The sequence below is a fragment of the Perognathus longimembris genome, chromosome 5, assembly GCF_023159225.1.
Source record: "Perognathus longimembris pacificus isolate PPM17 chromosome 5, ASM2315922v1, whole genome shotgun sequence".
Lineage (NCBI taxonomy): Eukaryota > Metazoa > Chordata > Mammalia > Rodentia > Heteromyidae > Perognathus > Perognathus longimembris.
In genome coordinates this window covers 7,795,619-7,817,363 of record NC_063165.1, presented here as the reverse complement: position 1 = coordinate 7,817,363, position 21,745 = coordinate 7,795,619, and the positions used below count along the sequence as shown (strand labels likewise).

Sequence of the window (21,745 nt, the reverse complement as noted above, 5' to 3'; positions counted from 1 at the left end):
GGTGTGGAGACATGTAAACCATTACAGAGTACTAAGAAGGAAGGTGCACTTCTACTCTGTAACCAGTGTCCTAAAACAGTAATCAACAGTGGCTAGTTTCAAAGTTATTTGTCCTCCAATTACACTTTTAAAAATACAATGGAACACATTACAAAAAATAAAAAAATATTCATAGCTAACTAAAAGTGAATGTCAGATGGAAAAGAGTAATGGGCAATTATTCTTTGAGAGTTTCTATCATTATTAAATCCCTTCAATTTTCTGAACTAAAAACATCAAGAATACTTGTATACGAGGCAAGCACTCTACCACTAGGCCATATTCCCAGCCCAACATAAGGAATACTTACTGGTGTTAATCAGCTTAATTTTTTTCTCATTACAAATTAATTTTCACTTTTTACTAATGTGACCAATATCCAAATGAGCATCAACTGCTAACAGTATTTTTATTTACTTTAGCATTTATTTTTGTATAAAAACATTAAGAAACTTAGCTTCTGCCAACTAGCTAGTCATACCCACAAATTTATAAAAACAAATGCAAACTATTACTTATGAACATACTTAAGGGACATTGCCAATATGCAGTATTCCTGTATTTTGGCAGACATTTATTTTTTTGAAGAATTTTTACCATAATTATCTTTAGCACTCTGTTTTATGAACTAAAAAGTCTTTTATAACCTTAAAAGCACAGTTTTAAAACACACATTTCTTTGACCATGATGACATTTTCCAGTTAAAGAATTTATATACACCAAGATAACAAAATATAGTTATTAAATTTCATTATACCCACTTGACTTAAATGTATATTAACAAAACTAAATGAGCTGGACACTGGTGGCTCCTGCCTGTAATCCTAGCTACTCAGGAGGCTGAGATCTGAAGATCAAGGTTCAAAACCAGCCAGGAAAGTCCATGAGACTCATATCTCCAACCAACCACCAGAAAACTGGAAGTGGCACTGTGGCTGAAGTGGTAGAGTGCTAGCCTTGAGTTGAAGAGCTCAGGGACAGCACCCAGGGCCAGAGTTCAAGCCCCATGACTGACAAACAACAACAGCAAAACAAATGAAATAGCATCCAAATAATTTAATTTACTCAATTATCTCTGCATAAAACTTGCATATGTGTACACATACATGTACATTCATACACAAGAGTTTCTAATAATGATAACAAGAGTCTCGGTGATCATATGATTTGAACAGCTCAGGCAATAGCCCTATTTTCTGCCAGACACTAATGTGATGATTTGCTATCTTGTGGTTTTTACTTGGTGAATAAGCCTACTGCTGCAAGCCCACACTATTTCTAATGAAGAAGCAATGACTGCATCTGTTTGAGATACCTCATGAACCCCAGTGACAGGCCAGTGGAAAAGAACTACTGCTTACAACAAGAAAAACTGAAGAATCATTCCCTGTTCATGAAAATTAATCACTATGCCAGTGTTTGAACAAACAAGGATTGATCTGATCTGACTTTCTCCAAAATCATTTATTATTGTGAGCATTAAGAAAACTAAATTAGTGTTCTTCATCATTTACTAATCATCTACAGTCAATTATGCATTATAAGAGCAAACACATTAACATGAGAAACCATTTGGAAATGCTAGAAAGAACTCTGATATAGGATCAGAGAATTTTTTAATATGAGTAACATGTTAAGAAGAAATCCCTCAAGTCCTCCAAACAGCCAAAGCATTCCTTTACTATGTACCAAATTGAGGTATCCAATAATACTCATTTATTGAAGTCATATCTCAAGATGCCAGTAATACAGAATGGCAAAAACAAAATTTAAGGTTGTTGTACACTTCTTATAAATGCTAAGAATTATGCCAAGTGTTTAAAGTGCAAAACCATAAGTAACAAAGATAATATCTTGTTTAATAGTAAGACTTACTTGCACCTGTGGCGAAGATTCTGAAGGCAAGCTATGGGATGACCTACTCCGAGGCGGGGGCTGTGGTGGGGTTTCCAAATTTGGCTGGGGGCCAGACTGAGGCATAGACGCTGCCATGGGAACAAGAGGATCCTGCAACTTCTGAGTAGGTGGAGGCAGAGAAGGCTGCAGTGGAGAAGCAGCCTGCGGCCTCAGAGGTTCTGGAAGAACGGCTGAACCTAAGTAACATTAGTAGTAATCACATGTAAGCTGTGCTTGAGAAAACCATGTTTTTTTTCCTTTAGTGAAATGTTTGAGGATATTCTAGTAGTTTGTTATTCCACCCAGCAAATATCTTCATTTCTAGTGGCATAAAGAAGAAAAGTTGGGGGCTGGGAATATGGCCTAGTGGTAGAGCACTTGCCTCGTATACATGAAGCCCTGGGTTCCATTCCTCAGCACCACATATATAGAAAAAGCCAGAAGTGGCACTGTGGCTCAAGTGGTAGAGTGCTAGCTTTGAGCAAAAAGAAGCCAGGGACAGTGCTCAGGCCCTGAGTTCAAGCCCCAGGTCTGGCAAGAAGAAGAAGGAAGAAGGAAGAAGGAAGAAGGAAGAGGGAAGAGGGAAGGAGGAAGAGGGAAGAGGGAAGAGGGAAGAGGGAAGAGGGAAGAGGGAAGAGGGAAGAGGAAAGAAGGGAGAAGGGAGAAGGGAGAAGGAATAAGGAAGAAGAAGAAGAGGAAGAGGAAGAGGAAGAGGAAGAAGAAGAGGAAGAGGAAGAGGAAGAGGAAGAGGAAGAGGAAGAGGAGGAAGAGGAGGAAGAGGAAGAGGAAGAGGAAGAGGAAGAGGAAGAGGAAGAGAAGAAGAAGAAGAAGAAGAAGAAGAAGAAGAAGAAGAAGAAGAAGAAGAAGAAGAAGAAGAAGAAGAAGAAGAAGAAGAGCAGCTATCCCTATTGGATAAGTTGTGGAAGTTGGGAGACAGAAGAAGGGAAAAGGAAAACCCAAAGTGAGAGGAAAAAAAAAAAAGAAACCAAACAGAACACAACTGGTATTTCTAATGGAGTATCTACCTTTTGATACATCTGGTGCTTTGCTTTGGTTTTCAGGAGTCAGTCTTCCAGCAGATGCCCGAGCATGGCTCTGAGGGGCACTGATCACTCCAGCTCTGGGCGGAATTGTCTATGGGTGGGAAATGCAACACAGGAGACATTTATTTTCAGCAGATAAGATTCTCTGATTTGCTTCTGCATCTCATTTAATCTCCTCTCTGGTATTATTTCCTATCTTGCTGTTTTAATTTTAATTGCCATTTTACTAAGGTTGTCATTTAATTGCTCTATTTGTAGCCACAGAACAATAAGTTTTGAAATCTTCCTTTTAATTTTTTTACTATGTACCCAAGCAATGGTAAGCAATGTTTAGGCAGTTTCATTTAATCTTCCAGTTATCCTCCAGATAATACTATTATTGGTGGTAATGAGGATTGAACTCAGTGCCTTGTGTTTTCTAGGTAGGCACTTCACTGCTTGAGTCCCTTTTTGCATTGGTTATTTTTGTGTGTGTCTGTGTGTGCCAGCCCTGGGACTTGAACTCAGAGCCTGGGTGCTGTCCCTGAGCTCTTATTCTTAAGGCTATTAGTGCTCTATCAGTTGAGTCACACCTCTACTTCCAGTTTTTTTTGTGGTAGTTAATTGGAGACTTTCCTGTTCTAGCTTGGCTTCAAACTGATACTCAGCTCTCAGCCTACTGACTAGCTAGTATTACAAACATGAGAAAAATGGTGCTTCCCACATTGTTTATTTAGCATTTTGCTTTATGCCTAGGACCAGTCTGGGCTACAATCCTCCTACTTGTGTTTCCTACTTGTCCCTGGGTATGACAGGCCCACACCATTGCACCCAGCCATTAGTTGAGATGGAATCTTACCCATTTTTACCTAACTGGCTTCAAACTGCAATCTCCCAATCTTTCCCTCACAAGTAGTTAGGACTATTGGCTTGAGCCACCACACCTCAGATAATGTTATCCCTATTTTGGGGAGATATTGTTTTATTGTTCTTGTTTTAAATGAAGGTAAAGACATGCATATCACTTGCTTGAGCTCAAACAGAAAACAGTGCCAGAAGCTACACTCAGGCCAAACTAGCTGTACTCAAGGCTGAAGCTCTCAACCATGTGCAATGCCTTCATGAAGAGATGGGTAGTTTCTGTTTTGTTTTTGTTGCCAGTCCTGGGGCATGGACTCAGGGCTTGAGCACTGTCCCTGGCTTCTTTTTGCTCAAGGCTAGCACTCTACCTCTTGAGCCACAGCGCCGCTTCTGGCTTTTTTTCTATATATGTGGTGCTGAGGAATCGAACCCAGGGCTTCATGTATACGAGGCGAGCACGTTACCACTAGGCCATATTCCCAGCTGAGATGGGGAGTTTTAAAGTACATGAGGAGATAGAGAGATTCTGAACAACTAAAACTTCAGAAAAACCACACCATGTGATTGCTTTTTTTTTTTTTTTTTTTTGGCCAGTCCTGGGCCTTGGACTCAGGGCCTGAGCACTGTCCCTGGCTTCTTCCCGCTCAAGGCTAGCACTCTGCCACTTGAGCCACAGCGCCGCTTCTGGCCGTTTTCTGTATATGTGGTGCTGGGGAATTGAACCTAGGGCCTCGTGTATCCGAGGCAGGCACTCTTGCCACTAGGCTATATCCCCAGCCCCTGCTTTTTTTAATGTATAAGTAAAACCCCTAAATAACTAACTCAATACATTAGAAGACACATTTTTGTTGAAAATATTTTCTACTGCCAAAGAAAATTGTGGTTCTAAATAATATTTATTTTAAACAAATTAGAAACTTTTAATCTCATAAAAATCCTTTCTTTTGGGGCTGAGAATATGGCCTGGTGATATAGTGCTTGCCTTGTATACATGAAGCCCTGGGTTCGATTCCTCAGCACCACTTGTATAGAAAAAGCCAGAAGTGGTGCTGTAGCTCAAGTGGTAGAGTGCTAGCCTCGAGCAAAGAGAAGCCAGGGACAGTGCTCAGGCTCTGAATTCAAGCCCCAGGACTGGCAAAAAAAAAAAAAAAATCCTGACTTTCCTTCCTTGATTTCCACTACTAAATGAAATAGTGGAAAATAGTTCTGTGGGCAGTGTGGTAGTCGTGGAGTCAGTATATTGCAATTTCTCCTTTTTGAAACAGACTGAGTCATAGACATCTTCAGGTATATTCTATAGACATTAGGAATTGAAAGGTACCTTATGTATTATCAGTTCTCTCACTTTAGAGTTGAGGAAAATGAGGCTAGGAAGAGTCTCATGATTTCTCCAAAGTAACAGAGTCTTTTTGAAAATTCAGATCTAGAACAGAGGACCTGTAGCGCCCCCACTGCCCCCAGGCTCAGGGTTACCTACCGGTTTGGCTGCGCCATATACAGCAGGACCTGAGCCTGCAAGTCCTGCTTGAGGCGAAGGCTGATTGCGTCCTGGAACAAAGACAAATATTTAAGTGTGAACAATAAAAGAAAAAAACAAGAACCCATATATGTCTAGTCCAATTGTCTATTTTGTGGTCCAGTTTTAAAGGTAAATAACTACATTTTACCTAAAGAATCTTTCCGTGTAGTTCCAGGGCTTTTGGGTGCTTTAAAGCAGGAAGAAAAAAAAATTATTCACAAGTAACAATAAAACAACATTGCAAACCATCACTTGAGTGTTCTATTTTATTACAGGAGAAATGAGGGCATGGGTTGAAGTAATTAGCATTGGATAAAGAATGAAGGGTATTAACTGTCCTGAGTAAAACATTCCAAAACAGAAAACTCCGAGTATTAGAGACATGGGTATGGGAGACAACTGCAGCCCTTAGGCTGGTACCTCATTCACAAGGGCACACTAGAGTAATAGCCTTCACAGTCTCTACCTATGAACCTTGAAAACATGGTCAGCAGTCACAAGATGTGACCACTGTAACTCGGAGCACGCAGCCAAGTGGCTCAGGAGCCACAGGCTATGCCGCATCTTCTAAGCTCCGTAAGTAGCTACTAATAGCACTATTTTAGGGTTTCACCATATATGCATCACTGTGGACCAAGTATCTTCTGTTGAGGTTTTTAGACATCTATGAAATTCTATGAATAAGACAGAATACAGGCATACTTATTACCATACATCTGCCTTACGGAAGAAATCATTCAACAGAGTTCATAAATGTTGCTGAATGATAAACAAAAATTACTTTGGGGGAACAACAAAATTATTGACAATCAAAGATATCTTGACTGACTTTCCTTTTAGAAAAGAAATTCACAATTGTTAGATGAAATATACTAGCCTTTTAATAACTAATCTTAACAAATGGCTGCTAGTCTTTTAAAATAACCTAACCTAGAACCAGTATACACAGAAACGCCTCTCTTATCTAAAATTATCCACAAAATACTATACTACTCTTCAGCTTTAATAGATTTAATCTTAATTACTTTTTTTTTCTCAGCTGTGATGCTGGAACTTAGGGCCTGGGCGCTGTCCCTGAGCCTTTTTGTGCTCAAGGACAATACTACCATTTGAGCCACAGCACCACTTCCAGTTTTTTAGTAGTTAGTTGGAGATGAGAGTCTCATGGGGACTTTTCTGCCTGTGCTGACCTGAAACCACAATTCTCAGATCTCCGCGTACTGAGTAGCTAGGATTGCAGGCATGAGTCATGGTTGCCCAGCTTTAATTACTAATTTTTAAAACTTCACGTTAGTCAAGAACATTTCAAAACAGGTGACTTATTCTGAAAAAAAACTTAAAGGCATTCTTTCAAACAGAAATTCCACAACCTCAGTACACATTAAATATGTAGGAAACAGTCTAAACAAGAGGAATCGCAGGGAAATTGAGCGAATATACAAAACAACATAGAATGAAAAGAGAAAAACATACAAGGTATACATGAAGAGGAGAAGGTTACTACAAAAAGACTTAGCATACAAAAAGATTTAGTAGACTTTCAAACACTGAAGAGTCCAACATTATAGAATGAGAACTATTTCTAGAATGCAAAAATCTCGTTACCTTCCATCTCTCTCCTAGCTACCCCAGGACTGGGAGGGGTTCCAATACCTTTTCAGAAAAAGAACAAAAGCTATATATTGTTCAGAGCCCAGGCACAAGATGAAAGGCAGGCACAATTACTTTTGTACAAAGGCTCTTTTATTGCTTTAAATCTCTTTGAAGACATCCATACAAACCAAAGTGACTTTAGATATTGAGTCTAAACCTAAGTCTTCTTTTTCTCCAAGTCAAAGAGTAGGAGTGGGTTGAACACTTTCTCTCTGTACCTGAGATTGCTAGCCATTGGGAATTTAAACATTTGCTCAGTGTTAGCTCTCTGTACTTGCACCACTTCCACTTCCGGCCTTTTCTGTTTATTTAGTACTGAGGAAGCAAATCCAGGGCTTCATGTATCCAAGGCAAGCACTCTACCACTAAGCCCATTGGGAATTTAACATTTGCTCAGTGTTAGCCCTCTATTACTTGAGCCACAGCACCACTTCCGGCCTTTTCTGTTTATGTAGTACTGAGGAAGCAAATCCAGGGCTTCATGCACACTAGGCAATCACTCTACCACTAAGCCACATTCTCAGCCCAGAAGCCCTTTTTTAAAGAGATTTCTAAAAGCTATTGGTTGCTAGAGAGATACAACTTTTCATAAATTCATTTTAAAAATTATTTTCTACAGGTTGTAGAAGCAGGTGATAAGTATAATTTATCATGAAAACACAAAGAGTTTGGAATTAGAAAAGTTAATATTTTTTTAGGTCAATGGAAAAATGATCACCAAATGGTTCTTTATGGAACAGGCTGGCCTGCTGAAATAATTTAGCTATCCTTATCATACAATGTTGTCAAAATCTCCATATAAGCAAAGTCAGTCTGTAATAACTGAACTTGAATTGACCAGTCATTTTATAAGGCAGCTAGAACAAAAAAGACTAACTTGGAATAGATAGTGGATCTCAGAAACACTAAAAGTAGATTTGCAGTTCTAATTCTCAAAAACTAGGCTGAATCAACTTATCAAATGCACTCGCCTTCCAAATGAGCTGTCAATCAAACTACACCTCAAACAAAATGACCCCATTTATGAATTAAAAATTTCCTTAATGAAAGGAAGAAAAATCATGTTCTTATGTAAACAAATGAGGAAGGATTTGGTAACAAATTATACTAAATGCAAATAAAAACTACATCTCAGATAACTACTTTGAGTCTAAATTGTATTTCTAGGAAAGCTTGTTAACCCATAAACTTTTTTCCACTGAGAAAGGAGTGTACTACGGCATCACCAATCAAATACTTGGGAAATGCTCAGTATCCACTGTACCAGAATCCCTTTTGAAATTAACATGATACTTGGGAACTAATTCTTCATACTCAATTCACTACATTTGGAAGCAAAATTCTAGACAAATTTAAGCACTAGTTGTGTGTGTGTGTGTGCGTGTGTGTGTGTGTGAGAGACAGAGAGAGACAGAGAGAGAGACAGCGAGAGAGAGAGAGAGAGAGAAAGAGAGAGGAGTGAGTCTTGGAGCTTGAATACTCAGGGCTTGGGCACTGCTCTGTGCTTTTTCTTTAGCAAAGGCTAAGGCTCTACCAGTTACTTGAGCCAGAGCTCTACGTCCAGCTTTTTTTGGAAAGTTCATTGGAGATAAGAGTGTCATAGACTTTCCTGTGCAGGCTGGCTTCAAATCATGATCCTCAGGTCATAGTCTCCTGAGTAACTAGGATTACAGGTGTGCCCAGCTAAGTTCTAATCTTTTACTTAATAGGAATGTAATCAAAGTTTGGAGCTATTTTTAATTTAATGCATGAATGTTATTCCTCTTGACTTTTGTCTAACAAACCTTAAATGCTTCTCAGTTATAGGGATTAAACTCCAAAACATTCATGAATCAGCATCCATACATGATAGCAAATGTAAATGGTTACCTCCAAATTCTTTTCTAGCAGGTGCAGGACTCCTAGACCCTTATAGTTCATAAGACAATATGCAGCAGAAAGGAAATGACATTAAATAAAGAAGTAAAATGTCAAGATCTGCTATATTATTCATAATGTCAAATATCATATAGGAATTATATAAGTAGATAGCTTAGAAAGTTGATATTCAATGTACATAATCTTAATAATTGAAGTAATAATACCATATTTCAAAGAGCGCATCTAAATAAGTATAATTTTATATTAAACAATATGCATTCTCTTCTGTTCTAATAACAAACCTTATAAAAATTAGTAAATTTTTAATGATTTTATGAAGCTATAAATGAGGATCTGAAAAAATTAAACCTAGTTTTACCAAATTAGATTTGGTACATCAAGTTAGGTTTAACTACATACAATTAGCACAACCAAACAAACAATTCTTGGGTACTGGTAAGAAGGCAGGCCTGTAAAAAATAAATCTATTTGGTATATATACTTTACTTTACTGGTGCTTTAACTCCATGTCTTTTGAGAAAAGCTGAAGTAGCCAAAATTATAAGAAAACATGTTAAAATATTTTTATTTTTAAATAAAATGGAGAATTCTAAATCTAGCATACATGGATAGTGGATGGTTACCTGAAGGCGGTGGTGGTCTCTGTGGGGGTGCGGGGCGTGAGGGAGGAGCAACTGGGCGGGGAGGAGGTGGCCTCTTGGGCTCTAAGGTCTGGGAAGAATCTTTTTGCTGCAGCTGAGTTACTGGTTGAGTGTCAACAGGAGAACCTAAAGAAACATAGTAGACAAGAAGATGAGGTTCCAAGTCGATACTGGTCGTATGGAATGTGCTTCATATATATGCACAATAAATGTTCTAGTTTGCTGATTTCAAAAGCTTGTACATGAGAAATGGCATATAGAACAAAGTAGTCGACCATTAAGCTATCCTTTGGTACCATAATTGTAATGATGCTTCCCATATGTGGACTTCTTACTTAGGCCCAAGTGCTGAACTCTAACTTACTGAGTGGCCCTATTAAGAAGGAACAAACTATTATTTGACCTAAACCATGTGTGGTCTGCTGGGCAGTAAAGAGACAAAAAGCTCAAATAGCTATAGATACTTACCATACAACAGAATCACCAATTGTAAGATCTAGACAACCCTAACCATATATAGAAAACTGAGAATTGTTTTCATCTAGTGGCATCAATGACAATGACTTTGTGTTTTACTCAGAGTTTATTATCTACAAATTCTCCTCTTTTGTGTGCAGGACTCTCAGCATATGGCACAAAACCTGAACAACAAAGAGTCTCCAAAATAAATACACTGGCCAGAGAAAATCACAGAGAACTTCCAAGCAAAACACGTACTCTGGGAACTTGGGGGCCCAGGAGTTCTTGATGGTGCCCGACTGGGTCTGACCGGAAGGGAAGGCACAAGACCCTCTGATATTGTAGGTGACTGGCAGGGACTGGTCCTTGGTGAAGAGCTTGGGGAAGTGCCAAGACCAGAACTTGAGGATGGCTGAAGATGCTGAGGAAGAAGCTCCTCTACTTCGGCACTGTAGTCATCGACATCACCTAAGGAAAGGCAAGGTTACAAAGACAACACCATTGCTTTTCAGAATTTTGTTTTTCACGGTAGGATTTAAAGTGTTAAAATACTCAAATCAAACATGAGGGCACTGCTAACTCACGTGGATAAAATGTAGGCATGTGTGAGATTTGTAAGTATAAAACAGAAAATACAAAGATGTGTTACATCAGAGCAATTGACTCTGAGCTATCTGGACTATAGTCTTTCACTATTCCTTGGGTAGGTAGTGTACACTCCTCTAAACCTGTCAAGTTATGCTCTATCCACATCTGGCCTATAGTAAACAAGCTCTTGGCCAGCCACACATCCTTTGCCAGGAGTCTCTCCTTTACACTCCCCACCCAACACAGACTCTCCTTGATTTAAACTGAATACTGACTCTCCCCTGAGGTTTTTCCATCTCTACTTACTTGCCTCAGGCTGGAAAAGTCAGATGCCCTTTGCAATCAGATTCCAATTCCAGAACACTAATCTTCCACCCCAGAACAACTTTTGTTTCTTTAAAGCTATACCACTATTCAAAGGCTATTCTCTGTGCTACTTGTTACAGGAATCTCCAAACTCTATCCTTCTAGTACCTCTAGCCCATTCATTAGGACTAAGTAGAGATTATGAGGTTAATGAGTCTTGCCTTCTTTCTGTGTGATATCCAAGTCTACACAGACAACTGGTTTAATGAACTAACTGCTCTGGTCTGGTCATTATTGGCAATTCCTTCTGATAACAACACACTTAGACTGTCCTCCCTCCAAGATACTAAACTGGAGAACTTCATTCTATAGCCCTGTGGTTCTCTCTCATAAGTTACTCATTTTCCTTTTGCCTTCTATGAAACCCAGGGCTTCATCCTTCTCATTTCAACCCTATCCCGTTTTTCTTTCTTCTGTGTATTGCATCAGGCTTTATAGTTCTTCATTCAGTCATTTCCCTAATTCATGAGTCTCCCACCTCTAGCTGCTTGATAAATTCCTACCAAGCATCAATCCCCAAGTTGAATCTTTGCTTCATTGTATTTTTGCCTGCTTGCATGATGCTGCTGAAGAAAACCACAGTCCTGATGGTCACAGTCATATTAAATTTATGGTTTTCAGTCTCTTTTTTGCTATTCCATGATTTCCTGGTTGGTTCTTTCTCTCACACTTCTCTTCAGAAGGTTTATCTTGAAGCTTCTCAGCTCTCCTAAAATCCTAGAGTGCCCTACTCTACTCCTGCAGACAACTTCAGTATTCAAGTTTCATAGGGAAGAAAGGTAGAACTTTCTCCAAAATCTGCTTTTAAGCTGCAGTCAAACTACATGTTCAGCACTAGGTGGATAGAATACACGGGGCCATCCTACCTTTTTATCAACCTCCTCCCTTCTCTCAGGACTTTCCCATCCACACTGAGCATTATCTGGCTTCTCCCACTTAAAAACAACCATCCCTGGATCTCCTAACTCTCAGGAGTGACTTCCTCTTTTCCCCTAATCTTAGCCAACTTGCTTAAAGGGTTGTCTGTTGTCACTCTCCACTTCTCCACCTTCCACCCATAATAACTTGCACCATGTTTTTATCACACAACTGAAATTAGTCTTAGGAAGGTCACCAACAGCTTTCCTCTCTGTTACTAAATCAGAAAGACAGGTTTCTGTTCTCCTTTCTCTGCATTTCTCTAAGTACAAGATGTCACAGACTACTCCCTCTTTCTTTTCTTGATTTTTTTTTCAAAAATTTGCAAGGATTTATTTTAGTTTAATAGAAGAAAGTAGGGCAAAATGGAGATTTAAAACATTTCCAGTTCCTAGGCTGGGACTATGGCCTAGTGGTAAAGTGCTCGCCCCGTATACATGAAGCCTTGGGTTGGATTCCTCAGAACCACATATATAGAAAAAGCCAGAAGTGGCACTGTGGCTCAAGTGGCAGAGTGCTAGCCTTGAGCAAAAAGAAGCCAGGGACAGAGCTCAGGCCCTGAGTCCAAGCCCCAGAACCGGCAAAAAAAAAAAAAAAAAAAAATCCAGTTCCCAACAAAGGAAATGATAGTTGGGACTGGATTTTCCTTGATTTTTTTTTTAATGCCACAAATTTCTTTTGGCTCTGATTGCTTCTTTCTCATGGTTCTTTCTTCTTCTGTCTATCTTTGAACTCTATTTCTCCACATTCATTCCATTTTCTCCTGTCTCTACATAATTCTACTGTCCAAAAAAATTAATGCTTGTAGCTGTCATTATAGCTAGCTTGTGAATGAAGGACTCTTGCTCCTGAGTACCAGAGATACACATGACATCTGGCCCCACAGACACTTTCAACCCAATAGATTCAGAACAAATGGTTTCCATCCTACAACTGCATTTTAACTTCATTTACTCCCTCCTAAATAACTTGCACAATCAATGTACATCCTCTATACTCATACACATGCTTTCTCCCAGTCATTCTTCTCTGCCCACTTTAATGCAATTCTCCCTTACTCTTCAGATTCTTAACTAAATTTCAATTCCTCTGATATTGAAATTTTCTCAATTCTTCCATGAGCTACCATAGCATCTTCCATCTTCACTTCTATGTCATTTTATTATAGTTGCTTGATTACTTATATATAATTCCCAACAAGCTGTGAGCTGTAGAAGGGCAAGGGTCACAGCTATTCAATTTCCAGCATCTGATATGTACTAGCACATAAGACGTGTTATGTTATGTAACTAAAGAATGTGAAAACTCGAGAAAACCTTGTAAGTGGTATACCTCTTATATGTGATAACTATCTAATGAGTTATTACAATATGAGATACTGTCATTTTATAAACTAAGGTATGCACTTTTAGAGGGCTGCTGGAGATTGAACCCAGGACACATGCTTAAGCATACACTCTACCACATACTATATCCCAGCCACTTAGGTATAGCATATTGTATTAGAAAACAAATACACTTTAAATTCATGTTTAGGAAACTATGATATCTGATAATCTGTGGAAATTTGTAAGCTTCAAATGGTTACATGTTTATAGATGAATTCAGCTTCAAATACATATATATGCATGTTTCTCTCCACACTAAATCTTCCTTTTTTAAAGTTATATTTGTATTATCTTTAAGTAGTTGTACAAAGGGGTTATAACTCAACAGGTCAGTTTATGAGTACAATGCATCTTAAAATTCACTGAGCCTTTTAAAATTACTTTTAAACATATCTTTTGTAGTAATTACTATTATTTTGTAGTAACTAATTTCTGCTGTAACTAACATATGAATGGCAGATACATTACAAAGTCTTAAATATAAGCAAAATAAACACAATACTATACAAAACTAATCTTAATACTGCTATGTGCATCCCAAGAAGGAAGAGGAAGGTAAATTTTATGGTAAGACTTTAGTGATGTGAAGGAAAAATCTATAGCACTACAGAAATAAGTACATTAAAAAACAAACCTTCCATGTCGAAATCTGCTGCAACTTCTGCATCTTCACCAAGTAGAGTAGAGCTTGTTGATGTAGGCAATGTGACACTAATTTTCTCTAAGCTCATTTCTTCCTCCAAATTTTTTATCCAGTCTGGACTTTTTAAAGTAATAGTTACAGTCCGATTCAATAACTAATGGGACAAAGGATATAAAATTAAAATTCATCAATATGAAAGCTATTTTGGGATACTATGCAATGGTATAAACAGCTAAACAACATATGAAATTGATTTGGTTTCATAACTTAGACATGTTTTACAGGTTGTTTACTACTTCTTAAAGTCAAGAAAACTCTTGTATTTACCAGAGTACTAATAATCATCCTTAAGCTCACATAACCATATGGCTATTTAAGATGCCGATCCTTTAGTAAAACTTACTTGGCAGAGAGCTGATCAGAGGCACATAAAAAGGAAGAAAATGGTATGGTAGAAATGAGTTTTGAAAGTCTTTTAAGGGAACCAGGAGTGAGTACTTCCTAACAGTGTAGCATAGATGTCTAGATTTGAAGGTGAGGGATAGATAGAAAAGGGGAAAAACAAAACAAAGAAAATTAAACTATCAAGGAAAGATACAAAGAAACACCCTGAGGAGAAAAAAAAAAAGCTGTCAAAGAATGTTGAGAAGGGCTCTTTAATAGTTATATCAAGATGGGATGAAGAAGTGATAGGAGAGAAAAACTAGAATTAAATTTAAAATTTAGTCATTTTCACATAGTTAAAACACAGTAGAATTATAAGAAAAATTGGGAAAAAGATTTTATGGCATAGAATTAATACCTTTAGTATAAGAGGAACTTCATAGGATCAATACCTAGTGTGGAAAGTAGGCTGGGAGTAGGAATCTGCTCAGTGGTAGAACATTTGCCTAGAATATACAATGCCCTGGGGTTTGATCCCCAGCACTGCCCAACAGTATGAACAAAGAAAACATTGAAAAATGAAAAACAAACTAGAGAAATCGACAGCTAGACAAGACAAGCTAGACAAGAGATCAGTAGACAACTTGTAATCAAACTTTTAAAATAGGAATGATATAAGAAAAATTTCTAAAAAGCAATCTGGCCACAATATCCAATTTTGATGGCTGTATTCTATGATGGAGCCAAGTTTGCACTGGAGATCTATACTAGGGAATAAGAGGAAGTCCCCAAAGTTGTAGGTATGCAGAGGGGTTCCCTGGAATGTTTGTTTTAAAATAATTAAAAACTTCATGGGGCCAGGCTCCAGTGGCTCACACCTGAAATCCTAGCTACTCAGGAAGCTGAGATCTGAGAAACATGGTTTGAAGCCAGCCAGGGCAGGAAAGTCTGTGAGACTCTTATCTTCAATCAACCACCAAAAAAAGCCAAAAGTGGAGCTGTGGCTCAAGTGATACAGTGCTAACCTTGAGCAGAAAAGCTGGAGCAGTGTCCAAGCTTTAAGTTCAAGACCCACACACAGCACAAAATAAATAAATAAAATTATTTAATACTAGAAATCTATATTTCATTAACTATAGTTTAGTTAAGTAAATTATTTATTATCCACATAATAAAACTTAGCCTTTAAAATGAGGTATTCATTTATATGCAAATATACTTATAGTCTGAAGTGAAGATGAGTAAGAAAACAACATTTATAAACTGGTCTCATATGTACTTGTGGGCTTGTAGAAGCCTGTTATATTACATATGAATATGCTTATAAGATTAAGAGCAACTATTTAAAAAAGATAGGAATATAAGTGGACTTAATCGTTTTTATACATTCCTGTTTCCTGGTTTACTTTTGTAAGTTAATAGCATTGAATTGGGGATAACAAATATAACCCTAAAAACCTACTTCAAGAATAATACGTACATGCAAATATTTTTCTACAAGAAAGCAGAAGTAATGTGACAAGAAAGTTCAGGAAAATCTTGAAGGGGTTTCTCACTAATGGATCAATTAGGCATGCACTGTACTCCATCCTATCTATTGACCATATACTTAGAAATTAGAAACACTGTCTAAAAGAGTTCTGAAAAAAACAGATTCAGAAAAATGATAGATACAGTACTTCATAGAAGTAAAACCGTTCCAGGTCATCGATGTAAATTTTCCCCATTGAGTAAGTAATCATCAACTAAGAATGCTTTCATTACAAAAAAGCTTCTAAAATGAATGGGTGAAAAAGTACAGCAGTGGAGCACACTGCCTGCACTGGACACTGATGAAAGTGAACTATACAACTCATGGGTGGAGGTGAGGAAGAGGGAATGGGAGAGAAGGAGGGAACAGATGACATTATTTGAAAGGAAATGTACTTATTCCCAAATGTAGGTAAAGGCAACCCTGCTGTATGTATATCACCCCTAAGACAACAATAAGGTAAATTGTAAAAACAAAACAGTGGTAGAGAGCTAGCTTTGAGCAAAAGAGCTCAGGGACCATGCTTATTATTAGGCCATGAGTTCAAGCCCCATGACTGACATTAATTAAATTTAAAAACTAACAAAGAATTATACACCAAAAAACCCCAAACTTGTATTTTTTTTTTTTTTGGCCAGTCCTGGGCCTTGAACTCAGGGCCTGAGCACTGTCCCTGGCTTCCTTTTGCTCAAGGCTAGCACTCTGCCACTTGAGCCACAGCGCCACTTCTGGCCGTTTTCTGTATATGTGGTGCTGAGGAATTGAACCCAGGGCCTCATGTATAGGAGGCAAGCTCTCTTGCCACTAGGCCATATCCCCAGCCCAAAAAACCCCAAACTTGTAAAATGCCTCAATCAGGTGGAATTATTTTATGCTTGGAAAAGATAACTTAGTACTACAAAACAAGCCAACAAAAAAAAATTCTTAGGAATAATGAGCAACTTCTTACCTTGTTTTGTTTTTTTTTTACAAAGAATTTTCTTTACTTGATAGACAGTCTTTTATATTTATTCATTTATTTATGTATGTATGTATTTTTTGGCCAGTCCTGGGCCTTGAACTCAGGGCCTGAGCGCTGTCCCTGGCTTCATTTCACTCTGCCACTTGAGCCACAGCACCTCTTCTGGCCTTTTCTATATATGTGATGCTGAGGAATCGAACCCAGGGCTTCATGTATATGAGGCAAGCACTCTTGCCACTAGGCCATATTCCCAGCCTAGACAGTCTTTTATATAGATAAGCCAGAATATCCTCAACTCAACATTTAAAACATCTTAATAAAATATAACTATAAAATAGCTATTTCTTCTCAGTTTATATGACAATATCTCTGGGTAGACTGAAGTACCCCTAGGTAGTTAGAAAATTGGTTAAAAAAAGAAATAACCTTGAATATATTATAAAGCCTTTTATCTCCCTTAACTGAAAATACTAAATAATCTTGAGGAATGTCTATAATATATAATCTGCAAATAGTTTCTGAACGGTTTAGAATTAACAAATCGTTCTTACCTCTTTACCATTTAGGCTCAGAACACTCAAGGCAGAGCTTCCTTCTAAAAATGTAACCCACATTTTATCTTCTACAAATCTTTAAGAAAGAGAAACGGAGAAAAACCCACCATTATTAACTCCACAGATATAACTGGTCCAACTCCAGGGGATGGAGAGGCCAGGCAGTGAAGAGAAGAGGGAGGCCAGTGATAAGGGCTGATATAACCAGGAGAGGGCGCTATTCTCCTGCAGCACTACTCCCATATCTTTTCATGGCTATGGTAACAAAATAGCCTGGGGAAACAATCCTGTTCAAAGTGACCCTACAGGAGAATAAGCTCTAGGGACAAGAGCCTAGGCTCCCCACACAATCAAGTTCTAAGTATTTCCATTGTTTGGAAGATTTCCCTGAAGCACACTTCCTTTCATCAAAAAAGCCCATAGGGAGTGTCAGTGAAAAAGAAAAGAATGAAGTTGGGGTCCTTGTTTTTAGTTATTGACAAGATATATTTTTACTCTCTGGGTTCTTCAACGGTCTTCACTATGACTCTAAATTTCTATTTCTGAAATAAGAAACCTCCAAAGGAGAGAAAAATGAAATAACATTAGAACAAATTCTTAAAGAAGATGGTCACAGATATGTAATATGCATAAAAAATAAAATAACATTCAGTTGTATTTAAAGAAACAGTTTTGCAAGTTGAACTATCACAGCATATATAATACATACTTTATAGAGAAAAACATGTCCTTGGGGCTGTGTGTGTGTATGTGTGTGTGACCCAAAATGGTTGATCTTAGCCTATACTAGTCTCCACACGCCAAATGTCATGTTCTTTGACAGTGGTACCAAAGTCTTTGTGGTCTTGATACAGGAGCTAGTAGAAAGTGCAGGTAATTGCCATCTTTGCAACTTTACTGATAGCATAATCTGATAAACCAAAACCTACCCAACAACAAAATGGAGGTATAGGGCTACAAAAGGGACAACATGGAAAGACATGCTAAGCAAGGACAAAAAAATGGAAAAGTGATAAGAACAGTTGGTCTGGGAATTCATGGCCTATGGCAGGTGAGACATACTTTGCTAGTAGTAACAAAATGGAACAAGTAGCTACAAAACAATGAAAGATGGTAAGAGCAGGTAGTTCCTGCATTTATGACCTGGGGCAGAATAAGCTGATAAAACAAAACCTGCATGGCAACAAATGAGAGCAAGAGTTTAAAAAACAAACAAACAAAAAAAACAGGGAGTAAGACAAAATAATGAGAAACTATAGAAAAATTTGAGTATTGGTGTTAGCTTTTCTTTAAAGGTCTGAAAGAATTCTGCTGTGAATCCATCAGGATTGGGAGATTTTTAACTGATGTTTCAATTTCATTACTTGTTACTTGGCTCAATTTTACCGGACTTTCCAGTTCGTTAGAGTAAAAGGTTTGCCAAGTATTCCCTTATAATGCATGTTCTGAATTTCACTTGTATTTGTTTTGTTTTTGCCAGTCCTGGGCCTTGGACTCAGGGCCCCAGCACTGTCCTTGGCTTCTTTTTGCTCAAGGCTAGCACTCTGCCACTTGAGCCACAGCGCCCCTTCTGGCCATTTTCTATATATGTGGTGCTGGGGGCAAGCACTTTTGCCACTAGGCCATATTTCCAGCCCCCACTTGTATTTGTTGTGATACCTTCTTTTTTTTCTCTAATTTGGTTAGAAAGGCTAAGGGCTTAACAATTTTGCTTTATCTTTTGAAAGAATCACTTTTTTGTTCTGTTGATTCTTTGCACAGGTTTTTTTTTGGATTCTAGTTCATTTATTTCTGAACTAATCCTTTTTTTTGTTCTTATTTTTCTACGAGCTATAAGTGCATTGTTAGGGTATTAGTTTAAGATCTATTTTGTTGCTGTAGGTGTTCATAGCTATAAGCTTTTCTTTCAGAACTGCCTTTGCTATCATGGAACCTGAGGGTAGGGTTGGGGCTGGGAGAAATGGAGAGATTGATGGAATGGGTAACAATGACAAGATGCCTTATACTCATAAACTGATATGTCGAATTAAAACCTCTTTGTAAAACTACTTAAAGATAATTTTATAAAATCAAATAAAAAAGAAATGAAGACAGGATTTGATGTCACAACCTTATAAGAAATGAAAAGGAGGCCCATCAAGGCCAAGTTGTATAACAAAGGAGCTGACAAAATGGCCCACAAGGCATTAAACTGTCTTCCACATGGCATATGTATGTCACATGCCCTTTTTCTGTCCTATTTTTCTTCTAATAAACTATTCTACTACCTTTACTTATGTTCAGGACTTATCTGACCTCTTGCCAATTCAAGAACCACGATTGTTTAAGCTGCCCTAAATTTTCTGGTAACATACTTGGTGTACTGACTGGGATTTTAGGGATTAAGTCTTTTTTTTTTCTAACTTGGTCTCATCAAATGGTCATAGACCTAGGGCAAGGCTAATCTCTTGGTCCTTATCCTCAATTTGAAAAGTGGTCCCTATACATTTCTAAGATTTTTTTTTCTATACCTAGGATTTGACTTCAGGACCTTGTGCTTGCTTGCTCAGCTAGAGCACTACCAGCCACACCTCCAGCCTGGCTTTTTGCTGGTTGCTCTATAGTATGAGTCCCAGCACTGCCTTGGCTGGCTTTGAATGTTAATCAATTGGATCTTAGTCTCCTGAGTAGCTAGATTTACAAGCATGAGCCACTAGCATCTGGCTCACATTTCTAATTTTAATAAAGGATTCTTATTCTTACATACAAGGATTTATATAGGTTGTTTGTAATCTGTTTTCTTTCTGCCTCTACTCACTCTTAGTCTTTCCTATATGTATCTACATTTCCAGGAAATATTTTATTTAAATTCAACGGAGTTTACAGACTTCAGCCATTCCTAATGTTGTCTTACTCTAGATTATATTGTGGTAATTTAGCCTTACTGCTGACTATAATTCTTTCCTTATTTATTTTAAATGTCTACTTCCCACCCCCCCCCACAAACTTGGCTTTTGACAGATCTAACAACCAGACTATTCTAGGTACAAAGACAACCCATGATTTTATACCAGAGTAATGCCTTAGTTTCTTTCTAATAGTTTTTCCTAGTAGTGACAAACATTTTGAGAAAAGCTTTGGCTCCAGTGTTCAGATAGGAAGAACCAATGGGCTATAAAGACAGCTTGTCTTCTGTATCAGTCTGGCATCTCTTATACAATTTGAAGTCTTCCTAGCTGAGTAATATTTCACATTTTCCATGAAGACACTGCCTCTCTGCTGCCCACTCACACAGTCCACCAGCTGCTTCTCATGGTCTGGCATTTCTGTGCTTGGCAAAGCTTATGGTCATCTGTAAACTTGAGAGATTTCACTGTGTACTTGCTAGAGTCTTGAAATTTCAGACATTTTGTTTTGTTCCTTTTTTAAAGGCCTAAGAGAGATTGCTGTCAAAAGATTTAAAGGAAGTCTAAATACAATCTGCTCTACATTTGTTCCTTTCTTTTCTACAAGGACCTGAGAGGTTTTAGGCATACTTTCTCCTACACAAAACCACACTATCTTAATTCTGTGAGCTGTGTGGCTCAGATCTGAGGAAGCCATTACAAGTAGAAGTCATGTCTTCAGGTGCTCTAATCTTCCACAGCACCTGTATATAAATTTGCTTACCAAAACATGTATAAAACACACCAAAAAAAAAAAAGGAAATAGCACAAAAAAATTCAGTACTTCTTCTCTGTGGGAATTCAAACACACACACACACACACACACACACACACACACACACACACACACACACACCATTCAATCTCTCAAGACTGCTGTACATATGGAAGAGAACACTTTTAAAATGGCATCAATTCTGCCAAAGGCAGATGGTTAAATCAGCAAGTGAAGCCAAGATCAATGGATGACTCCTGACTATTCACCACATCTCAACTGTTTGGAAATTCTGAGAAAAAAACATCCCTCAACACGTGTGTGCGTGTATATATGTACAAAGTTCTTGCCATGTAGCCCAGGCTGCCTTCAAACTCAAGATCCCAGCCACCTGTGTGCTGAGTTTCCAGGTGTGTGCCATCATGTACGTTCACTGTTATATGCTTTTTTTTTTTTTTTTTTTTTGCCAGTCCTGGGCCTTGAGCTCAGGGCCTGAGCACTGTCCCTGGCTTCTCTTTGCTCAAGGCTAGCACTCTACCACTTGAGCCACAGCGCCCCTTCTGGCTGTTTTCTATATATGTGGTACTGGGGAATTGAACCCAGGGCTTCAGGTATACGAGGCAAGCGCTCTTGCCACTAGGCCATATTCCCAGCCCACTGTATATGGTCTTAAAACAATAAAATTATTGATTGCAGCTTCACTTTGTTACATGATTTGTTACATGTGCCAGTGTACAGGAATCATCAGAAGCCATCCCTGAGTATGCATATAGTTTTGTCTTCAATTGTTCATCTAAAAG

The 21,745-nt window shown here is 38.1% G+C and overlaps 1 protein-coding gene and 1 long non-coding RNA gene across 8 annotated transcripts in view; one reads left to right on the top strand and one right to left on the bottom strand.

The window, feature by feature from the left end:
• The window catches only part of LOC125351509, a 29,260-nt gene extending 22,324 nt beyond the window's left edge, over window positions 1-6,936 (top strand). The window contains exon 4 of the long non-coding RNA XR_007210965.1: window positions 6,760-6,936. This is a non-coding gene — a long non-coding RNA (uncharacterized LOC125351509). The remainder of the gene's footprint in view (window positions 1-6,759) is intronic.
• Window positions 1-21,745, bottom strand: part of Synj1 (synaptojanin 1) — a 90,684-nt gene that overhangs the window by 7,818 nt on the left and 61,121 nt on the right. For 2 of the 7 annotated variants that reach the window (XM_048346304.1, XM_048346311.1), the window contains exons 21-30: window positions 17,303-17,381; window positions 13,867-14,029; window positions 10,231-10,440; window positions 9,496-9,639; window positions 8,861-8,899; window positions 6,944-6,991; window positions 5,487-5,525; window positions 5,297-5,367; window positions 2,962-3,070; window positions 1,916-2,133 (exon numbers count right to left, since the gene is read on the bottom strand). In XM_048346304.1, coding sequence (XP_048202261.1) covers window positions 1,916-2,133; window positions 2,962-3,070; window positions 5,297-5,367; window positions 5,487-5,525; window positions 6,944-6,991; window positions 8,861-8,899; window positions 9,496-9,639; window positions 10,231-10,440; window positions 13,867-14,029; window positions 17,303-17,381 — 1,120 coding nt within the window. The remainder of the gene's footprint in view (window positions 1-1,915; window positions 2,134-2,961; window positions 3,071-5,296; window positions 5,368-5,486; window positions 5,526-6,943; window positions 6,992-8,860; window positions 8,900-9,495; window positions 9,640-10,230; window positions 10,441-13,866; window positions 14,030-17,302; window positions 17,382-21,745) is intronic. The other 5 variants (XM_048346306.1, XM_048346305.1, XM_048346308.1 and 2 more) reach the window with 5 other exon arrangements.